The following is a 21395-nucleotide window of genomic DNA, read 5'->3' as shown; positions in this document are numbered from 1 at the left end:
AGCCGCAGCCACAGGCAGGCCCCTGGTCCACCGCAGCCCCTCCGTCACCGGACTCCTTCCTGCAGCCGGAGGGACCAACCCCCCCCCCCGCGCATGCACACACAAGCAGGCATCTCTTCTTCCCCAGCAAAGCGAGCAGGCAGATGCCCAACCATCTCCAGGCAAAAAGCAAGCTTTGTGGCCACCAGGCCAGCGCCCCTCCAAAACGCCACCCAGGTTACTAGATCTCATGAGGCACGTTAAGAAGCCAAGCCGTTATCCCGGGGGAAATCAGTCTCCTGTTTGAAAGCTTTATCCGGCTGAACATCCCTCTCTTCCTTGCCTTCCCCTTCTCCTTCGATAAGATAATGGGGGGGGGGGTCCTAAAGGATGTTATCTCTAGTCTTACACCCCCACCCCCACCCAGCAGCCAGCTGCTCATCTTCCAGGTTGAGGGTAGCCAAAAGGGAGAAAAACGGGGAGTACTTTTAATCACCCCCATTTTGCCCCCTCGCGCTGCTAACGCGACGTTGGCGGCAGGGATCTTGTCCCGAATGAAGGCTGAGTTGCGAGGTGATTCTTAACAATAGGCGAGCGGTGTGTGTGTGTGTGTGCGTGTGTGTGTAACCCGCAGCCCTTTCCACCCTCCGGCATCTGGGTCTCCCTCCCCCCGCCTACGCGAAATCTCGCCAACGCCCTCGGACAGGCCCCCCCACCCACCCTCCGCCTTGAACCCCGGGAGCGCAGCCCGGCGGGCAGAGGCGACTTAGGAGAGAAAACGCATCGCCGGGGCGCAATCCGAAGCGACCCCGGCTCGGAAGGGGGAAAGGCGGGGGGCGTCTCCCTTACCGGAATCGGGGCGAATCTTTAATGCACTCCTCGAATTCCACCGTCATCTTGGCCGCCGGGGGGACCGCGAGCCCGCTCACCAGCCGGGGAGGCGCATCTCCAACCGCGCGCCCAGAAGCTGCAGCGAGCCGGTCCGGGGACGCCCTGCGCAACGCGCACGCTCTCGCCTTGGCGCACGGCTGGCCGCCTGGAAGAAAGGAGGGGGGAGAGCCAGGCTGCGGAGCCGAGCTGTCAGCAGCCCAGGGAGCGTCGGCCAACTCCGGGGCCGCCGGGGCGCCGTCGACGCGCTGCAGCGACGCCCAGCCGCCTTGCGCACCGTGCAAGCCGCCGCCGCCGCCGCCGCCGCGCAGCTCAGCCCTCCCAGAGGCGGGGGGGAGGAAGCGGGGAACGCCTTTCCACCCCCATCCGCGCCTGGTCCTCGCCGTGGCTTCTCCGCTATGAGCCTCCCGCAGCCAGAGCGAGGCGATCCGGGCTGCAGACATTCCCGCGGCCCCTAGATGGCAGCCGGGAGTTTTCTCCCCGCCCCGCAAGCCTAAACTGGTTGAGGGTAACCGACCCAAAGGAAGGGGGACCACGCTGGGATTCCGTCTCCCTTTTGCCTCTCTAAGCCACCCTGGGTAAGCTAGCATCTGGACAGAGACCCAGGAGTTTCCAGGTCATGTTTCCAATAAACCACAAGTAAATAAACCATGGCTTAGGGCAACAGGTGAAATAGACTAACCGTCTGTGGTTGGGTTAAGCTTTTGACTCAGATGGAGCAGATCAACCACAAAGCTCGCTCAGTCCGAGTCCGGGCCAATTTCTAGCTTACCTCTCAGGATCATTGGGTGATAAATTGTCCAGAAGGGAACCCCTCCTTGGATAAACATGGAAATAAATCAATAAAGAGAGTTGATTGAGAGCACCCAACAGCCAAAATTAATAATTTTGCATGTCTTCTCCAGAGCTCATCCGGGAGTTAAAACACATCAAGGAGGATCCTAGCTTTGACATTTATATGTGCTTTGCAGATTCAAAACATTTCCCATGGATTATTCTGGCATAACTCCAGCAAAGGCCCCGGGATTCAGCCTGGCCAAAGAGCGGCATCTCCAAAGCTTTGGGGGCAAGGTATCCATTCCAACCCCAGCCTGTTTCGCAAATCCCTTTGCAATGGTTTGACCTGTCTTTTTAAAACAAGGCATTTCCCATAGAGAGGGCAGCTGTTCTCATTTGTAAATTTGCAGCTGGAAACGACCTTGCAATGAAAAAGCTAGTAATTTTGTCATGAGTCTCTTTGGCAGGAATCTGGTCAGGGAAGCTCTATAAAAAAAAAAAAAAAAGGAAGAATGGAGGCTGCCTTTTAAGAAGGTCAGTAGGCCATCCAAGCCCCATGGATTTCAGAGATCTGCTCTTAAATAGAAACCTGGATCCAACTCATGATTCTGTCCTTTCCTTCACCAATCCAGGAAAAATAAAGTAACACAGGACAGCACATTTATAAACAAGCCAGGTTTCTAGCCCTTATGACTGCAAGGATGTTTGAAAATATATAGGGAATTTGCCTGACAACTTCTCCCAAAATTTACCTGGATGGCTCACCAGTCTGTTTTCCCAGGCTCTAAATAGGCACTCTTTGGAGCACAGTAATTTAGTGAACCTTGGCCATAGAACAGGGTTCAAAGACTTCTACTCCAACCTCTGCTGATTTGGGGCCTCACAATTTGGGGGCAGTGGGGTGGCTGGGGAATCAAACACTGAGGCCACATCATTACCGAATTCTGTGCTGTAAATGGCAATTTGGGTCTAGATGGGATTAAATTAATCTAGCACAGGGAAGGCCTCAACAGCAATAGGTTCATCACCCCTTCAGCCAAAGCTGCGGGAACCTTTTTCTCTGAAGTGACACACACAGTTGGTTGTTACTTTGGGCCATTTTTTGTCACCACAGCCCAACATCTGGGGACAACTGTATTAGATGTAAGTTATTGCTGAGCTTGTAAAAATCAGATTTAAACTTGCCAAGAAATTACATATATTTATTTCCACTAGTGGATTAATCTGGGCGCTTCATTATGCAGAAGAATTTAAATATAGTTTTAACTGCACCCCCATGCTAGTTCTATCGCTGGTCTTAATTTGAAGCGCTGAGGTTTTTCCTCTGGCCTTTCTTCCAGATGCTGGGCGGCTGTTTTCACCGTACAACAACCCAGGGAGGCAGGCTCAATGGCAGCTTTCATGCCTGAATGGGAATTTCAACCGCTCGCCCCATCCCGGTACCCTCTAGAACCGCTGAATCCGATCGATCCCCTCAGCCCAGAGAATACAACCCAGCATCCTTGCGTACCCAGGAGAAGGTATCCTTGCAATCAAAAAGGATAGAAGCTCGTTTATTTTTAAGCCAAAGCTAGAATTTTCACAGAGGCAGCCGTCTGTGGTCGGTCTCATATTGGGTGGTCTTTTTGTAAGTTCACGGCCGACAGTTGCCAAGCCTCGAGGCTTGCTGTTTATTTGTTTCATTCTTCTGTCTGAGAGCAGAGTTCTCGCCAGCTGCCAAAAAGAACTGCAGGCCCAGCGAGGAATTTAGTCTTGGCCTGTTCGCAGAATGGGAGGATGGATCGCTAGCAGGAAAGAAAAAAAAAATACAGCAAGCCCTGAACTAACCATGGCTAATATGATATATTCAGTACTGACACATACAACTCCCTCTGGCATCGCGCAAAAAGGATTTTTCCATCTGTAATATAGAAAACAGGCATTGGTTACAAACTCAACCTGACATTTGTCACTTGGCCACTGTTTTAGAAGCATGGAGGTTCCACTGCTACTAGCTGCAATTCTTTAGTAAAGCTTCCATTGCCAGAGAGCGTCTACCTCGCCAACCGACAGAGGTCACATAATTAGCAGCGTTACCTTTGTACCCCCATTCCGCCCACAAACAAGGAGGCTTCAGCCTCAGTGCTTTGGAATTTCTCATGGAGGGAAGGAATTCTGCACGTGGTCAGAGGCGCTCAATCTCGGGTGCCCCCGGGAGGAAAGGAAACGTACCTGACTTTTCGACCGTGCCCCACCTGCTTGGATCTTGGGGCTTTGTGGCACAAAGGAAATTGGCCGCTTCCCTTCGAGGTTGGCAATTTCTCCCCGATCCCTCCAGGAAAGCTCCGGCCGTGGCCGGCGTTCCATTTATAGGCGAAGGTGGCAATCAAGGCACGACGTCACGCGCCTTAGGCCCCCGTGCAATCGCCCTATCTTTTCAGTAGAGCCGAGTGTAGGTGGCCAGCTCGCTGCCTGCAAAAGGCAGCCGGTTGGGGCAGGGAGATAGCCGCTTCCGGACCCAGGAGGCAGGGGAGAGGGGAAGGGGAGTAATCACGCAAAAGAGAAACATCCCGCATGTGGCCCGTTTTAAAACGCTCGGCCTCATTTATTCGCGCAGGGGAGGCAATCGGAGGGGCGCGCTCCGGAGGGGGCCTTCATCGTCTGGAGCCTGGAGCGTCGGAAAAGCCCCGGCGCCCTGGGTCAGGCGTGGGGGACGACGAGGGAGGCGGCGGCGGCGGCGCGTGGGGTCTCTTTCATCCATCAATAAGCCATTTTTAAAGCGAAAAAGGCCCTTTCAGGGCGCGCCAGGCCCCTTGTTTTTGGAGAACAGTAACATTTTGCCGCGAGACAGGCGCTGGTGTAACGAGCACTCCTTGGCAATCACTGGCAGAGCGGCTTCTGCGAAGGGAGCGGACCGCCGGGGATGCGTTTTTCCAGTCGCGCCTGGAAGGCTGAAATTGCAACGCCTGCTGCTTTACTGCCGGGGAAAAGCTGAAATGAACGCTGCCAAAACTCGCTACTTAATATTCTTTCAGTACTTCGGGGCAAAGTATAGGTAAGACGAACAGCGTGCGTCAATGCAACCTCAGAGTTGAGGATGGAGGTGATAAAAAGATGAGGGGGGGGGGAAGTAAGGAAGAAAACAATGATTTACGTCCGTGGGTCATCTAAGAAGGATGAGATCCAAAGGATACATGCAACAAATACGTTTTTAATTGAAATCACCAATAGTGCCCTAAAAGGTGTGTGTGAGCCAGAGAGGAACTTCCGGCCCTTGGGCCAACCATAGACTTCTAAGCTTCTCTTAAGTTGCTTCTGTTCATCAATTCTGCCCTGTTTCTTTGCGGAAGAGGATTTTGCATAAATTGAATAAGGAGCCGTATGTAAATGCACATAAATATTATTTTCCTTTCCCTCTCCTTTTGCATTCTGAGTAAAAGTTACACCCCTAACTATGTCTGTCTATTCGTCTGACGTTCTGATTTGGACCGCTGTGGAAGACGAACGGCTGAAAGGTTTCACCTTCTCCAACGTGAATTTGGGCAGAAAACAAGTGAAATAACTTCACCCTCTCTAGCAGATGTCTCAACAGCAGAGGGAGCAACTTTTTTGGATGTCAAAAATGGCCATAACATGCAAATCATTTAAAATGCATTCCGATGTATGCATGTTAAGTGCTAATTTAAAATGTTTAAATGTGCACCTCATTGAACTGCTGGCATACAATAGAACGGAGGGGCTTCTAAGTGGGACAGAAGCATCTCTTGGCAAAAGGCAGCGCCTTAATTATTCTCATAACATTGCAGTAAAATTTAGTATGATGGGCAAACCAGATTAGGGGAGTGTATTCCCCTCAGAATGGAGTGGTGATACTGGTTGAGTCTGCCAAGGTGGCAGGGAACGATGAGATGTGTCATTCCACACTGCTTTGAACTAGATTCAGCTGCATGGGTTAGATAATTTTGCCTCTTCCATTTCCCTACTTCTCTGCTGGGCAATGCATTTGGTTCTGCTTTAAAGTTCCATCAGTAGAAAGTCGGTTTTAATTCTGCAGCTTTCTCGTTCTTTGCTTCAACAGAGGCCTTGATTTGTAGAAAGTGTGGCACAGAAAGATTTCTTTAAAAGGTTTAAGTTCCTTTGGGTGTGCTGCAGGGCTGAATAAATAGCTACAGCAGAAGTCTTACAGGGGTGAGGTTGACTCACCCACTTTTCATCTCAGAAACGTAGCTACAAGACACAACTTGGCAAATGCACTGTCAAAAATACATGGTCTGCAAGGACAGGACATAAAGCTTTGCCTGCTAGGAAACTGGTAACTCCATTGCCATGTTTGTTTCCAAGGAAAGGAAACCACACATTTTGAACTCTTTAATAAGACAGGAATGGGGGAAGTCATCTAATTTCCAAGAGGCCCATCCTTCAAGAACCACAAGGCTTGAAGTAGCCGTATCAAATGAGATGGGGAATAAACTGTTTCCATATTGTTAGAACCCAGCCAAGCCTTGGTGACATGTGACTAACCTTGAGAATTGATTCTGAAGTCCTTTGAAGCATGGCGTGGATAAACTCAGCCAGAGCTGATCATCCATTTGGGAGAATGAGGAAGAGTTACCACATTCCCCCTCTTTTGACAGTTGAGGTAGCCCCGAGCTTTATCTTCCCCCTTTTTGCCCTAATTCAAAGTCTGGGTAAGCCAAGGCATTAGCCCGGACAAAGGGCTTTCAAACTTTTTTAGGCCATGGGACCTGTTAGATTTAAAAAAAAAATTCTCAGAAGCCCTGATGGAGAGTCAAAGGGATAGAAAATTGGCTGTGCTCGAGTGAACGGTTTTTTTCTTTTGCTCTTAGGCAGTGTGAAAATTGCCAGGTTGAGTGAGGGCAGGAAGAACAGGAATAATTGGAATTTAGCCTGCCAGTGACAGCTGTTACTCATATACAGATTTGTTTGTATCTGCACCTCCCGCTTTAATATTTTTATTTACTTTTTAACCTTGTTGGGCTTTTTATTATTAAAAAGGCAGTTGTTTCACATGAAAGCCTGTGCCACTTAAAAAAAGCAAAACTTTTTTTTAACCTACCCCTGGGCGGAGGCACCTTGGCTTCTGCCTTCAGAATTATTGCTTGCTTTAACTTAGGGACTAAATGCAGATAACGAATTGGGAATAATAGTAATACAGTATTTATTTATATTGTGCTTAAATCTGGGGGAACAGAAATTGCTGTCGGAATAGCAGAAACAGCCAGAAGTGCTAAGGTGGCTGAACAAATAGAATTTGTGGGGACGTATCTGCTCAACCACAAAGATGGGTAGGAAGGGGCACAACGCTGCAGTCTTGGGTTCAGACTTTGCCCCAGTCATCAGCTCTGTTTTGGCATGCCTTTGTTCCTCTGGGTGTGCCAATGCCCTGTGTGTGAGATGAGCACGAAGGGACTTGGGTATGTGGTTGAGGGACAGCCTGCCAGGGGCAAAGAGGGCAGTGTCAGTTCCAAAAAGGCACATAGGAAAAATCAAAAAGGAATTCTAGATATCAAGGAAGGACATATGGAATTTCTTTGCTGATGGGTGGAATTCATCAGAGGCTGCTGTCGACAAGAAAGTCTTGAAAGGAAAAGGGTGACGGACAACCCGTTTCCAAGGTTGGGGTTACCTCTCTTCTTGTCAAGGCACCTGGTTTGTGGATGTTGGAACCAAAGCGCTGGCTCAAACAGGCATTCGTCTGACCCAGTTGTTAAAGAATAATGCTTTGTTCTTCCCCTGCAGTGGTGTGAAGGCCCTGCCCCCTAACGGGCCAAGCCTTGGTGTGGAAAATCATCTGGAGGTAAGGACTGGGTTAGGATTTCAGCACGAGAAAGGGATTGTGAGAAACACATGGGAGAGCTTGTGAAAGATGCCAGCGGAGGTCCCTGAGGGTGCTCTAGTCCATCCCACCACCCAGTCCTGGAGATCCAGAGCTACAAAAAGACATTTCCTGCACGAGGAAAATGAGTATCTCAAGGAAAAGCTGTGATAGAAATATCACTGTTTTTCTGGGTTCGAATCTTTTGGGTTTGGTGCTTGGTTTCCCCATGCAGGGGGAAAAAAGTTTTCCTATGGAAAGCCAGCATGCCAGAGAAGCAGGCTTCTCACTGAGCAGGCTTTCTGTACAAAGGGAATCAAATCTGGAAGTACAGGGATTCAAACGGTCAGTGGTCTTCCATACCACCATATCAAACCAGCATATCAAAGTGGGGGGGGCGGAGCATTCTGTTCTTGACTTTTCCTTGAGATGCTAGCTTTCTGCAGGCAGGAATCCAACCACCTCGACATCTGCAGCAGGGCGCTTGCTTCTCTGTTTCCAATGACATCAGAAGGGCAAGCGCATGCAGTGAGGTGCAATGGCAGGACTGCCACCCCTTAAAGCTAACAGGGCTCCACTTCCCTGACTCATCGAATGCCCCCATGGAAGCGCACCGAAGGGGGACTGGCTCCTGCCAGCTGTTCACTCCCCCTCCAAACCTCAATAGCCGCCTCCTGTGGGCTGCATTGCAACTCTTCTGGGGGGGGCTGCGTTCCTCCCGATGGATCAGATCCACCATCTGGGGCAGGAAGGGGGTCCCGGAGGGGCTTTTGCTTTGGCACCCTTCCAGCTTTTCCACACCCAGAAGGGAAGGGCCCAAAGCCGCCGTCTCCCTCGAGGTGAGCTCTGCTCTTGGCGACTCCCAGGACCTGTCCGTGCTGTTCTGCTCACCATCGCCCCCTTCCGGATCGTGGGGGCTTTCTGAGCCTTCTCCGCCTAGCTTATGGGCCCGGCCTTGCTGGTGATCTCCCATCGCCACCACGAACCAAGGAATCCTCTCCGGAAAGACTGTTGAGAAAGCAGCAGCCGCCTGAGCAGTTTTATTGCCGAAATAAAGGGGGGAAATGGCAAAGTTGGGCCTGCTGCTCTCCCCAAGGGTGGATTCAGAAATCAGGTGCTCTCCCAAATAAACTGGCCGTGCTGAGTTGTATGCTTCGGATTTCATCTGGTAAATGTGCTGGGGGGGGGTGCATTTTCCTGGCAAAAGCCTTCCATTCCCCCCACCCCAAGCTATTTCCTTTTTTTTAAAATTTTTGCAATGAAAGTTGCTCAGAAGAGACCTCTGCCTAGGGAAAAAAAGTCTTTTTCTTGGACCCCAAATGTCTGTGCTGGGGCCAAGAATTTCTTCCCAGGCAGTCAAAAGCAGCGGGACGGATGCCCAGGACAGCTTAGCTCCTTGGAGAAACAAGGGGGGGGGGAAGGAGCCAGATGCAGGGGGAGGTAGAAGAATCTTGCTCAGCTTGGAATGTGTTCCTGGACATTCTCTCTCCCAAGATAACATAGGGTCCTGCTCCCCATCCCTACCCTACCCCATCCTGCTCCCCATCCCTATTGGGAAGCTTTCCAGCTATACTCTGCAGTGACCCTCCAACTCGCCACGTCCTTAAAGGAGGGTGATTGAATAAAGACTTGCAATTGGCTCTTTGCGCCTGGTCACCTGAGGCGAGTAAAAAAAAACAGAACCGCCTTCCAGACAACCAGACTCCATGAAGCAAGAAGATTTGTGTCGATGTCTCTGTGTTTTCTCACCGAGCCTTTTAAGCTATAAAAGCGAAAGGCATCTAACTCCCAATAGCTGAGCGTCTGTTTCTTCCCCCGTCCCAGAAGGCTGCGGAAAACCTCCGAGCCTCCGAGCCCATCAAATTTGTCACCTCCAGCCGCACAGATGCCGGGGTGCACGCCCTCTGCAACAGCGCCCACCTCGACATCCAGAGGAAGGATGGGCAGCCCCCCTTCTCCGAAGAAGTCCTCGTTCGGGTTCTCAACAGGCATCTCAGATTGGAGCCCATCCGGTGAGTTTCTTCAGTTTCCAGAGGCGTGCATTTCATCCCTTCTGTTGTAGGATGGGCTTCCCCTGAGCGGCCTGCAGGTATTGAACCGGAGCCCTGAGTTCAAATCTGTTCAGCTGTGGGCCTAACTGGAATGAACCCAGTGGTAAAATCGTGGCTCTGGTACTGATTTCATGACAAGTATGTTCCTCTGTAGGCGCTCTTCTTTCAGTGGGCCTGAAAGGAAGGGCGGAGCGGATCAGGCAGCAAGATCTCTTCCCATTGCGATCTCCATCCGTTGTCATGGCATCCTTGTAAACATGGCGCCATGCCCAGTTGCCCACCTACTCGCCTGGCGGGCTGAGCTCCCCGGGGAGTAGGAAGCTGCATCTCATTCAGATGTTACATAAGCTGGATCCTCTCGCCCCCGGATGCGCACAGCAGTGGGAGAAATGGCTCCACTTTGCAGAAAATGGCAGAACAGGAGTCTCTCGGCCTGTACGGCCCAGTACTGTGGCTATTATGACTGCATCTAATGAAACTGGGCTGGCCAGAGCCAGGGCCAGTGGTTGGTTGGGGGAACGCTGTACGGCTGCTCAGTTGAGCTTCTGGTCTAAACCATCCTCCCCTCCGGGGAGCCCAAGGGAGGCGGGTGTGTGCGCCAAGGGGAATCGACAGATCTACTGCTCTTGAAGTCAGTTGGACAAGCAGCAGAGACCAGCACGTCTGGTTCTGATTTTTCCCGCACCTCTCAGTCCTTCTCCTTGGTTTCCTCTCCTGCGTCCACATCCAGATCGCTCACCGGGGCCGTCTGCCCTGTCAAAACGCCCTGGACTCAAAGACGGCCGTGCTCGTCAGCGAAACAAAACCTGTTGCTTTTTTCCGCTGCCACGGCCAACGTTGCTTCTTTCTTTCTGGCATGAGATTTTTACGCAAAAGGCCTGTTTGAAAATTTGAAAAGCTCACCTCCCATTGTGGGATCACCCCCCCTGCCCTGCCCTCCCCTCGGCTCAGCCCCTGCTTTGCAAGGAGAATGGAAAGGGTTTGGGTCATTCATCCACTCTAGCCATTCTCTCCTTAACTGCTTTATTCCCTAATCCGTGTTTTGTTTGACGTGACCCAACTTGGATGCCAACACAGCGAGTTTTCCATTGTATGTGCTCTTTTCCTTATTCTCCCCTGGCCCCAGCCTGGAAAAGCATTTACTGACCATGCCGAACATTTGTGCGTTTGCCTGAAAAGAAGACTACCTTATTTTTCCCTAAAATAATTTCCCTTTAAATTTGGAAGGTTATTTTAAAATACGGTAACAGAGGCGGACGATTCCTCCCCACCCCAGCCAACCATATAATCTTTCCTATGGTGGTCTTGGGGAATGGTCTTAAATTCAGGATTTTCTTTTAAAATCAACACATCAGTACAGATGTTAACGTTTCCCTGCTGCTGGTTCCCCAAATGGTAGAGCCAGGGGCACTGTCTTTTTGAAGGCGGCGAAGCTTCATGAGACAAGAAGTGATGAGAGCTGACATCAGGCCCCCTTGCTGGCCTTGGGAGTAGTGTGCCAGGAACGGGCTGGGCTCGTGTTGCACAGATCCTAGGACAGTAGCCAGGAAGCATAACAGCAAGGAAGTGTCAGGCCAAAGGAGAAGCTTTCCCAGTTGAATAGGGACCGAGGAGACTCAGGTTCAAGTCCAGCCTCAGTCCTGGGAACTCCCAGGATGACTCTGGACCAACACTCTCTCTCGTAGCCCAACCTCCTTCCCAGGGTCATGGTCGGGTGGATAAAGCGAAGGGAGATCTCCACATAAGCCACCTTGAAGGAAGGGCTGCAAATCCCTCACTGCCTCTTCTCTTTTTCTTTCTGAAAGCGTTCTGAGCGCTTGCCGGGTTTCCAGCAACTTCCATGCCCGCTTCTCAGCCCGAGCCAGGACGTACGTGTATCGGGTCGCCACAGGCTGCACCACCTATCCTGATCTGCCTGTCTTTGAACGGGATCTCTGCTGGGCAAACCGGCATGGGTGAGTTGGCGAAACCATGCTCACGCAAGATCAGGGATGCAGATCTCCAACGAGGCCTGCAAGATCTTAACTTACATGGGTTAAGTAGTCATTCAGAGCTGGCTCCAAGAAAACGACCTTGGTATCTGCAAGGGAACCAGGGCACCCATAAATTATGTAGCAACTGTATGTGCTAACGCACGCGTGAACACACATCTACAATCTGCTTTCTCTCCATGAGTCGTTATCTCTGTAAGTTGAAAAAGCCACATGGATCGTCAGCCCTCAATGGGTGAGTGTGTTCATTCTCCCTGAGCCTTTGCTAGGCTGACATCAGGTTGGAAAAGATGGCAGTCTGAACAGTTAAAGGAGCCAACAGTCTGCCGTGGCTGCTTAATTCGATCATTGAGTCAACTGCTTCTCCTGGATTGGTCCCATAGTCCATGGGACCTGGTCTCCTGGTGACTTAATAGACGTGACTGTACTTTGCTTGGCAGAGTTGGCAGCGTGTTGCCCTCACCCTTGCTTTCTTCCAGATTTCTATTTTTATCCCTAGAGCCAGCTTTCTCAGTGGTCTCCCATCCAAGATTTCTTGGTAGCCTCCCATCTAAATCCTAACGGGATCCGACTTGGCATACTTTCTTTCAAGATGGCCAGTTTTACTAGGCGCTAGGTTATTCTGTTGTATAATTAAGGTGCTGTCATTTCAATCATCGTAAGAGAGAAAAACAAAACAAGTGAAAAATGGATTGAATTTTTAAACAGCCCATCAGTCAAAACTCCTGTCTATAGAGGGCTTTTTCAAATACGGGGAGGAACAAGGCCTTCTAGGCAGAGATCTATTATCCTTCTATCCTTGGGAATATCAGCTTTTTTGCCAAGAGAAGAGGCTGTTTTCCTCTGTCCTTCTCGTAGCCTCCACACAATTCCCAAGAGCACAAGTCTGGTGAGTTTCCCAAAGAAAATTAATATTAGGGGAGGACTGTTAGGCTTGCTTTGCAAGACTGTGTAGCTGTGCTGAGAGTTAGACAGACCAATTTGAAGCAGTTTTTTAGTAGCGGCTCTTCCTCCTCTGGAGTCTTGAAAAGACAGGTTAGGGACAGATCGTCATGGAGAAAATCTATCTGTGCGGTCGCTAGGAGTCAAAAATGACTCGATGGCACATAATCGGTCAATCAGTCTTCTCCCTCTGGTTTAGCCACCCAAACTTGGCCGCCATGCAGGAAGCAGCCACTTTCCTGTTGGGCACCCACGACTTCTCCACCTTCCGCTCAGCCAGCTCAGAGACGCCGACGAAAAGCCCCGTCAGGACGCTGAACTGGGTGGAGGTGAGGCCCGCCCGAGGCTTCCTTTCCGAGCACAGCCAGGACAGGTGAGGCTGCCTGCCCCTTTCTCTCTCTTTTCCCCCATAATTTCTTCCTGTTGGTTGCTAGTCCACGGCAGGGAGTTCCTTCAGTGAATTGGGGATGGTGCAGAGCGAGCTTTCTTTTCCTCCGCCCTGAATCTGTACCAAGGAAGGCAGCAATCTTTTCTTCTTCGTTCCCTTTTGTAAAACTGCGTGGTGGTTTCTTACTCGTTGGTTGGCTTTGCCCCTCACGTGGTGAAAACAGGGTTGGGAAGCGTGTGATTCGGCATGATAAACACATTAAGCGGTAATATATTCTGCTTGGGTATTACATGTTATGTGAATGTGTCAATTGCTTTTGTTAACCAAGGTTTGTGTGTGCGGTGAAAAGCTTATTTCAGTAGACGGTTTTGAAACATCACGTCTCCAAGATTGACAGGTTGGGTTATCTGGAGGGGTGTCAGGAAGCAAGAAAGCTGGGGGGGGGCAATATCACATTCTTAGGAAGGGACCAAAAATGAAACAGGGAGGATCTTGGATGAATAGGCCTCCAAGGGTAAAACCTTCCTTTGATTGCTTGGCATTAACTAATTTGCATCTAAGAAGTGGAGTTTTCAAGGATTTAAGTTGGGTGTTTGGGGCCCCCGTAAGGGTGAAATGGACACTCTGCTGGGGGGGGGGGGAACCAAGAAGCAGAACAAGGCGGTGAAGGTCCGAGAGCTCTCCGTGGTCCTGAAAGTCCTGCACTTTTCAATTTTGCACCCCCTGCTTCGGACCTACAATGGAAGTCCAGAGCTTTACAGGTGCTGTTCTCCCCCCCACCCACAGGTCATGTGGCTCTTTTTTTTTAAGGAGGTAGCTGCGGACGGGGGATCTCACAAGATGATTAGAAGAGACAAATGAAAGAGGATTCGATCTCTGCACAGAGTAAGCTAGCTTGTCAGGAAGAAGAAAGTGAGCCGAGCCTTCTCCTGATTTGCTGGCTTTCTATCTGCAGGGACCAGATACAGTTCCTTTCTGCAATGTGAAGCAATACAATCACGACACGCTTTTGAGTGAGATGATCAAGTTCGGTCTTATTTTAAACAGATGGCTTTCTTGGCAGATTGGGCCCAATCTTGGCCATAATAAAGGCTGGGTTTTAAAACCTGAAAACAAGATGAATGGGGAAAAGAGGAGGAAGGGATCTTAGTTGACATCTGAAGCCCACGGCATGTTTGTGGCTTCCCTTCAGGCTGCTTCAGCCTGCCAGGCTGTGGGAGAAGGACCAGCTGCTAGCTGAGTGAGCCATTTCCACGTGATCCAAAAAGAGTCATAACTGTTGAATCCAAGGGTTGAAGGGGGTTCTGGGAGGGGGTTCTTCTACGCTGATCCATCCCTCTGTGTTGGAAATCTAGCTGCTGGAGCATCCCCACAGACAGCCATCCGGCCTTTGCTCAGAAATGTCAGCGGGGAGTTCATCATCTAACTAAAGTTTCTTCTAATGTTTGGTGCCAAGCTGTGATGGCTTTGCATTAGGTGCGCCCTGTAAGACCACCAGACACAAGCAGGGCAGTCCAAGATAGACTGCCACTGTACGCAGGGGATCGTTTTAGCACGTGTGGCTTAACCCATGACAATCCTGCTGGTGAATTCGGGTGAGAATGTGTTGCAGGGACACATCCGATGTTGCAGCCAGTGGGGCTCAAGCCGAGGTTTAGTGTTCGATTTGTCTGAAGGTCTCGCAGTTGGTTTGAAAAAGGATCCTCTGAGCACTTTTTATCAGCATTGCTGATGCTGGGGCCCTGGATTAGTGCCTGTGAAAAATACCGTTCTATATAACCCCGATGAAAGGGCCTTGTGATAGAGCTTGTTCTTAACAGCCTGTTTTTCCTCCACATTTGTTCTCCGTAGTATTCATTTTCCACCAAGTTATTTTGAGCTACTCTGTTCTGTGGGGGAGACGGTTAAGGCCAGGCTCCAGGGGGCTAATTGAGATGAAGCATTGTAACATAATTCAGGAATGTGTGGGTTTGGGGCCTGTTGCTTAAATAACGGAACAGCGTGGCTTAAAAAGAAATCAGGTTCCTAGACATTAGGATTATTTCAGAAAATAGCGGCTACTTTTCTGAAAACTCTCCAGCCAAAAGGTCGCTCTCCCCTGCGTTAGTAAAACGCTCACAGAGCAGGTCTGAGACTGAATTATGGCCCGGCCATTTCACACGGTTCACTCAGAATGGAAACCGGAGGCTCTTGAAAGTTGTAGGACTACAATTCCCCGCCAGCCCCATCTGGAGAGGAAATAGATTACTGATTGCCTAGTTTTGACCTATAAGTCCCCATCCATAGCTTAATCTGGCGAGGTAATCCAGACTCCTCCTGCACAGAGGGGTGGGAAAAGAAATAAAGATGTGGGGTATCTTGGATCTCCCAAATGCTGATCAGCCTCTTCTTCCAGGTTTTATGGAGGCTTTGAGCCGAGTTGCTTAGTAATCCCTGCTGCTGTATTCAGAGGTAGACAGCTTCTGCTCACAGAGGATCTCTTCCTGAGCAGATATCTGATTGCATTGCAGGAAAGGACAGAAAAGGAATTAGGGTCTTCCTCTCTGCGTGGATTTTAATGCTGCCTTTTTGCCCATTCTTTTTTTCCCCAGCAACTTGAAGTTTTGGGAACTAGAGTTTGTAAGCCGATCTTTCCTGTACAAACAGGTATGAAGAGAGCTTTTGAAACTAGACATTTTGAATACCGGTTTTGTTCAACGCAGGCTGTTTTGTGGCCCCTGCCTGCTTTTTCTTTAATCTTTTTTATCTTGTCCAAATCCTAGTTACCTTTTTATGATCGAGAGGCAGCCTCTAACTTTGAAATTTTAAAATGAACTTGAAGGGTAAACAGCACCTTCTGGTGGCAGATGTCAGAAGAGCAGCTTGGGTGCTCCAAAGGAGCCTTAACTCGCCAGCCATCTCCCCGCTGCGGCCGTCCAGATGTGTTGGACTTCAACTCCCATCACTCCAAGCCAGCCAGGCCCAAGAGAGTTTCTCTTGAGGCCCACCGTGGGGTCACCCGGCAAGCAGCCGACCGTGAATATATGTGTGGGTGACTCTCCGTAGGCCTCGGGCACAGCTGGCCACGTCTGCCTAGGTAGAATAAGTGAATCACGCTGCAGATGATTCAGAGGCTGGGCAGGAATGCCGGCTCTTGTGGAGGCATGCGCCTCCATTTGGTTAGCCACAAGGAGAGGAGGTGGCTTTCTGTTTTCAGCCAGTTCTTACAAAAATAAAAAGTAAAAAGGACTAGGCACTTTCATTTCCCCCGCCGTCTTGCTTAAAAATAGCACCAAAAACTGCTGCCGCGACGCTCTGGGGCTCGGCTGCCCCTGCCAAGTGCGGGTGGGCGGCCACGTGCCGTTCGCCTCCCTGCCTCAAAAGCCTACAGGAGCCGAGTTTCTGCGGCTGCTTGAAGCGACGCGAGTGAATCCGGGTGGGTAGTTTCGCTGCCTTGCTAAAGGAAAGAGGTTCTTTTCCAAAAACCCCGGGACCACCCCCGTCGGCTTGAAAGAAAGGTCGCCTGGTTTCCTCACAACCCTCCTGCGGGGAGGGCTGAGGTCATCCGGGGAGCGCTGGGCCTGAGTGGGGATTTGATATGGCTGGAACAGGTTTAGTCTCCTTCGCTGGGCAGTTCCCACCACTGCTGCTTATTGGCCCTAAACCCAAGTGCCGTCAGTTTGCTTGGGGCCAAATTGTGGTGCTTTGAAACCTAAGCTTAAGGTCGGGTAGGAATCCAGGCAACTGTGGTTTATGCCACAAATCCTCAGTAAGCAAACCATGGCTTAGCACAATGTGTACATGGGTCATTTTGGCATTGTGCACTCCTGGCCTACTTGTGGGCTACAAACAGGAAGGGAAGAAGAGAAAGGTCCTTAAGAGAAGCATGCTGTTCCTCTCCCACCTCGTTGAAGCGGGGAAAAGCTGGAACCCAGTACAGATTTGGGCTGAACATTAAGACCAATCTTGTTCCTAATAAGAGGGGTTTGAGATAACCCAGAAAACTGGTGGGTTCTTCTCCTCTTTCAAGCAGAGGCTGGATGGCTATTTCTGGGGAATGCTAGAGTTCGGATTTCTCAGGGGGGTCAGACTAGATGGCTTCCAAAGGACCTACCCAACCCTTCAGTTCCATGATTCCATTCCCCAATTTTGCCCCAAACGTGCTGATTCTGGAACTTGGCATTTTCAAGCCTTCTCATTCTAGGTGCGGCGAATGGTCGGGGCATTGGTGGCTGTGGGTCAGTCCCGGCTACAACCACACCACGTCAAAGAACTCCTGGCAGTTCGGGACTTGATGGCTTACCCTCCAAACACCATTGCGCCCCCAGACGGGCTCTTCCTCAAGCACGTAGAGTACTACAAAAGTGGTGAGCAAACCGTTGCATCAGGAGGGCGCCAGGTTGAATGTGGGGGCCTCTCCAAACGAGGCAGGAGCAGAGAACAGGCTATCCAGAATGCCTTTTGGTGTCTGTTTTCTAGGCTTCTAGTCCTCATGAACACAACAGCCAGCTTGAACAGCTGTACTGATAATTAACATTTTTTTTTGTTTCAAGTTTTTTATTGCCGTTCTCACAACAGCAACTCTGCTAAGGGAGGGTCTTTTGGTTACCTTCTCTATGTTGCAAGTGGGGAGGAGGGAACTGAGGCTGACAGGGAATGACTTGTCTAAGGCTGTCTCTGAGATGAGGTTGGAACTGATTCACTGCTCAACCTTCTAGCTGCTATATTCTGTAGCCTTTATTCTTGGTTTGTTTTCTTTTCCCCTTCATCTCTTGCAGATTTGGAGACAGAAGACTGAAATGGATTGTAGTTTCTACCCGGGGTTTAGAAACATTGCTGAGTAACTGCTCAGGAGAAAGAAAATCTCATTTTCTTACGCTCTGCAGGCATTTGTCAATAGACTTGCTTAATCAGACGTTTGAGCCAAGAAACTATTCCTTTTTGGGGTGGGTAAGAAAGAAATGGACTCTGAATTGCCTCTGAATTTGGATTTTCACCAAGATCCCAGGGTGCTTAAATGGACAATAATGTCCAAAATAACTAAACTTCAGCTTTGTTCTTAGGGCTTCCAGGGGGCAGCCTGGCTTTGCTTCGGCTAGAACTGAATGATACGTTCTTCTTGTGGGCCGAGGTCTTCTCCGCTATTTTCTCCTCTCCTACCTTTCAGAGGCTTCCATTGTTCTTTGTTCAACTTGTTTCGGAGGATCCTGCCTTCACAGCCAAATGTTACAATGGGAAACCATTGCCTTGACCACACCTACCTTTGTTGTAAATGTTGTATTCTACATATTAGTTAAATAAAGAAGGTGACAATCTGGACAAATCCTTTCCAAATGTTGAACTGTTCAGTTGCTTCCCGATTATCACAGACATTCTTTGATAAGCAGATGAGACGGCCTGCTGAAAACATCCATGTTTTAAAGGGCTGTTCGTGCTCTGTTGTGGTCTACAGTGTCAAAAACTTCTGTGTGCTCAATAAAGCAAAAATAGATGCCTTTTTAACTCCCCTCATTACCCATTACGTCAGCAATTTGCTCTTGAAGTCAGGATTGCGGATTCTCGAGTGTTATCTTACTAGCGTGTGAGATAAATGCAATTGTTCCGTAAGTCAGCAGCGTACTTTTTAGTGCTACTTTTCTACAGGACTGGAGTGTAACTTGATCTTCCAGTTCTTTGGCCACTTCTGTGTTCTCCATACTTCTTTGCAAACTGCACTTACTACTTTAAGTGCATCATCTTTTAAGCGTTCTGCTGGTAATTCATCTAGTCAGTTCACCATGTAAAACATCATCTTTAATTTAAGATGAATTGAATTTAAGTTTCTAGTCCCTAGCAATCAATTAAGAAACTACTGCTGGGTACAGACCTTGGTTGCCCCCCCCCCCATCAAACTACAAATCAGTCTTTGTGAGCTTTTCACCTGTGCCACAACCGCATTGGGTGAGTGTGCAAAGAACTTTAAAAATGATTTTAAAAACAGCCTGTCTCAGCAGAGTATTATAGACTTAAGCTTTTACATTAGACACGTCTTGACCATTTTGGCTGGGTGAAAGAATGAATCTTTTCAGCCCTGCAGAAGTAAAGGCGTCCCATTATTATTTTGCTGCCTCTTCATGGCTCCTGGGACTCAGGGTCACCTTTTAGGTTCCCTCCCCACTGCCTTATTTGAGGGGGGTTAGGCCCAATCGGGACAGAGAACTTATCAACTCCGAACCACCAGTTTTGCTCTTCTGCTCTAAAATCGTATGGTAAATGCGGTGGAATTGGGAAGGCGCCACCACCAACGCTGATCTGCATGTTTCTTGCTGCCTCGGTTGTGCTTTGCAAACCTCAGCGGCAAAGCCTCCGTCCCTGCTTCCTGTGCAAAACGTGTGGGAGGCCCTTTTGGCTAGCAAGCAGGGAGGGGGGAGAGGAAGCACCCCGAAAGTCAAAAGGAGGCAAATAAGCTCAGACCTCTTCAAAGAAGAACACCAGGACGGCTGAAGACGGAGGCTGGGGGTATGCAGACAGGTAAGTTTCTCATGTTGTTGTTCTTATGGTTAATCATGATGAAAATACATGGAGGCTCCCTTAAAATAAACCTCCCTCCACAATTTGGGAGTTTCCACCACCATTTTTTACTTCTTCTCCCCCCTTAAGAATGTTTCATAGTTCTGAAAACTTTGCCCAAACTTGCGAAGAACTTCTTCCTTCTATGCAGGTAGCAAGCTAATGCAATTCCTGCTTGCCTGTGGCTACCGCGGTGGTTGGGGATGATGGGTGTTCCAGTCCAACACATATAAAGGGGCCCTGGGTTGGGAGAGTTGGGCTTAGACTGTAGGGCCAGCTAGCCTTTTGGTACATTTGCTGAGCCACCGTTTGCCAACTCAATCAAAAACTGAACCAACGTCACGGTGGCTAATTCTAGTTATAGGAATGCAGCTGGTATGTTTTTCTTTTTTAAAAAGAAGCTTTGAATTTTCAAAAAGTCTTACCTGTTCCTGTGTCTTCTTCGGACTGGGTCCTTTTTTCCCACCCAGGCGGGCCAAGCTGACTTCAGGCAGACCGCTTCTGCTCCCAACGCTGCAGAGCCGAGCTCGCTGGCCACCTTTGCTCCCAGGATGACGGGCTAAGAGGCTTCCTGCAGCAGACGAGGCCAGACCTCTCCTGCTTCAGAGAAGATGGAAAACCAGACGGCGGCAAACGCCAGCGAGGGGTGCAGCCCTCAGGCAGACTTTCAGTATTTCCTCTTTCCTGTGATCTACATTCTTGTCTTTGTGCTGGGCTTGCTCGAAAACGGGGCCGCCCTCTACCTGCTGATCTGGCGGATCTCGAACCCCCCTCGCTCGTACATCTATCTCGTCAACTTGGCCGTGGTGGACACCTTGTTCGCCTGTGTCCTGCCTTTCAAGATCCACTACCACCTTCACCACAACAACTGGATCTTCGGGGATATGGCTTGTCGCATCACAGGAAGCATGTACTTCCTCAACATCTACCTCAGCGTGGCCTTCTTTACGTCCATCTGCGTCGACCGGTACGTGGCCGTCTTACACCCGCTGGCCTACGTCAGGATCAAGCGCGTCCATTATGCCCTGGTCTCTGCTATCCTCTGGGTGACCGGGCTGAGCGTCGCTGGCTCGCTGGTCCTGGGGGGGCCTCTTGATGCCAACATCAGCAATGCCCGGGTATGCTTTGAGAGCTTTGGGGAAGCCTCGTGGAAGGGGCGCATGCTCCCCTATAACGTCTGTGTGCTGGTTTTCGGGTTTGTGGTCCCCTTTGTCGTGATCTTGATCAGCTACCCTTTGATTGCCCGGCGAATTTCACACATCTCTCACAGCGCTTGCCGAAGGAAAGCGCTGAGCACCATTTATCTCATCCTCTTCATCTGCGTGACCTGCTTCCTTCCCTTCCACCTCACCCACCTCCTGCATTTCCTGGCGCGGGCCGGCCTCATCCAGAACTGCCGTTTTGCCACCACCATTTACAAGCTACGCCGGGTCACCTTAGCTCTGGTCAGCTTCAACTGCTGCCTTAACCCTGTTCTGTATTACTACACCTTGGCCAGCAAGCAGTGCCACTGGCAGCTCTGTTGGCAGAAAGGGACCTCAAAGGTCTGCACCATCAGCGGTGGCCACCGGGGACACCTCAACCAGACACCGGCCTTATGGGGCGGGAGGTGGAGCAGCCGTGCTGCCAACGAGGTAACGCTGATGGTCCCCCCGAGAAAGCTTGCTGATCTTTAAGGGGGTGGCGTTCATCTTGTTTTGCCAGTTGTGGGCGCACGTTTAATGTCATGTGTCATTTTAGGTTTTGGAGAGGGGCTACTGTGTCTCTAACTTTCCAGAGCATTTCAAATAAAGAGTGTTGTCTTGGGCAGTTCCCTTGTCTTTTGGTTGGGGCAGGTATGCTTAAAATTGTCAACTGACATTTCGGAAAGCCAGGAGACTCTTTAAATGCAGCTTTGGGGGGGCTGGTTTTGTCTGGTTAGAGACACAAAGGCACAGATCAGCTTCCTTGCAGCCTTCCCTGAGCTAAACAGCAACAGAAGTTTGTTTCGAAGACAGCCAACGTGCACACATTCCTGAAAATACAGAGCTGCTATT

The 21395-nt window shown here is 50.0% G+C and overlaps 3 protein-coding genes across 7 annotated transcripts in view; 2 read left to right on the top strand and 1 right to left on the bottom strand.

The window, feature by feature from the left end:
• Positions 1–3947, bottom strand: part of ACAP3 (ArfGAP with coiled-coil, ankyrin repeat and PH domains 3) — a 77672-nt gene extending 73725 nt beyond the window's left edge. Inside the window, exons 1-3 of one of the 2 annotated variants that reach the window (XM_088136744.1) lie at positions 3856–3947; positions 3472–3544; positions 829–1684 (exon numbers count right to left, since the gene is read on the bottom strand). In XM_088136744.1, the coding sequence (XP_087992870.1) occupies positions 829–1457 (629 nt within the window). In that variant the 5' untranslated portion in view covers positions 1458–1684; positions 3472–3544; positions 3856–3947. Of the gene's footprint in view, positions 1–828; positions 2127–3471; positions 3545–3855 lie in introns of those variants that run through there. The other variant, XR_015795476.1, reaches the window with a different exon arrangement.
• A 229-nt stretch (positions 3948–4176) lies between these two features.
• On the top strand, positions 4177–17726 carry PUSL1 (pseudouridine synthase like 1). Of its 4 annotated transcripts, XM_007438660.3 has the most exons (8): positions 4183–4678; positions 7384–7441; positions 9284–9471; positions 11316–11465; positions 12643–12816; positions 15423–15477; positions 17015–17177; positions 17589–17726. In XM_007438660.3, the coding sequence occupies exons 1-8, from the start codon at positions 4620–4622 to the stop codon at positions 17606–17608; spliced, it is 867 nt and encodes a 288-aa protein (XP_007438722.1). In that variant the 5' UTR covers positions 4183–4619; the 3' UTR covers positions 17609–17726. The 4 variants fall into 4 exon arrangements, 3 of the variants coding, with proteins under 3 accessions (XP_087992867.1, XP_007438722.1, XP_087992868.1); XM_088136741.1 differs by lacking the exon at positions 17589–17726 and having other exon boundaries at positions 4177–4678; positions 17015–17533; XR_456554.3 differs by lacking the exon at positions 15423–15477 and having other exon boundaries at positions 4186–4678.
• A 2229-nt stretch (positions 17727–19955) lies between these two features.
• LOC103050891 (lysophosphatidic acid receptor 6-like) lies at positions 19956–21198 on the top strand. The gene has a single exon (XM_088136740.1). The coding sequence runs from the start codon at positions 19971–19973 to the stop codon at positions 21033–21035; it is 1065 nt and encodes a 354-aa protein (XP_087992866.1). The 5' UTR covers positions 19956–19970; the 3' UTR covers positions 21036–21198.
• The last annotated feature ends 197 nt before the right edge of the window (positions 21199–21395 follow it).

This window comes from Python bivittatus, unplaced genomic scaffold (assembly GCF_059951505.1).
Source record: "Python bivittatus isolate LINGU-HERP-01145 unplaced genomic scaffold, Pbiv_v1 ctg000090_np1212, whole genome shotgun sequence".
NCBI lineage: Eukaryota > Metazoa > Chordata > Lepidosauria > Squamata > Pythonidae > Python > Python bivittatus.
This window is presented reverse-complemented; position numbering and strand designations above follow the sequence as displayed.

Bases quoted from the DNA above. Each gene is read 5' to 3' on its own strand.
- PUSL1 (XM_088136741.1), top strand. From the start codon at position 4,620: ATGAACGCTGCCAAAACTCGCTACTTAATATTCTTTCAGTACTTCGGG. The intron at 4,679-7,383 runs GTAAGACGAACA...CTTCCCCTGCAG, and splicing joins TACTTCGGGGCAAAGTATAG to TGGTGTGAAGGCCCTGCCCC. The intron at 12,817-15,422 runs GTGAGGCTGCCT...TTTTTTCCCCAG, and splicing joins TCCGAGCACAGCCAGGACAG to CAACTTGAAGTTTTGGGAAC.
- LOC103050891 (XM_088136740.1), top strand. From the start codon at position 19,971: ATGGAAAACCAGACGGCGGCAAACGCCAGCGAGGGGTGCAGCCCTCAG.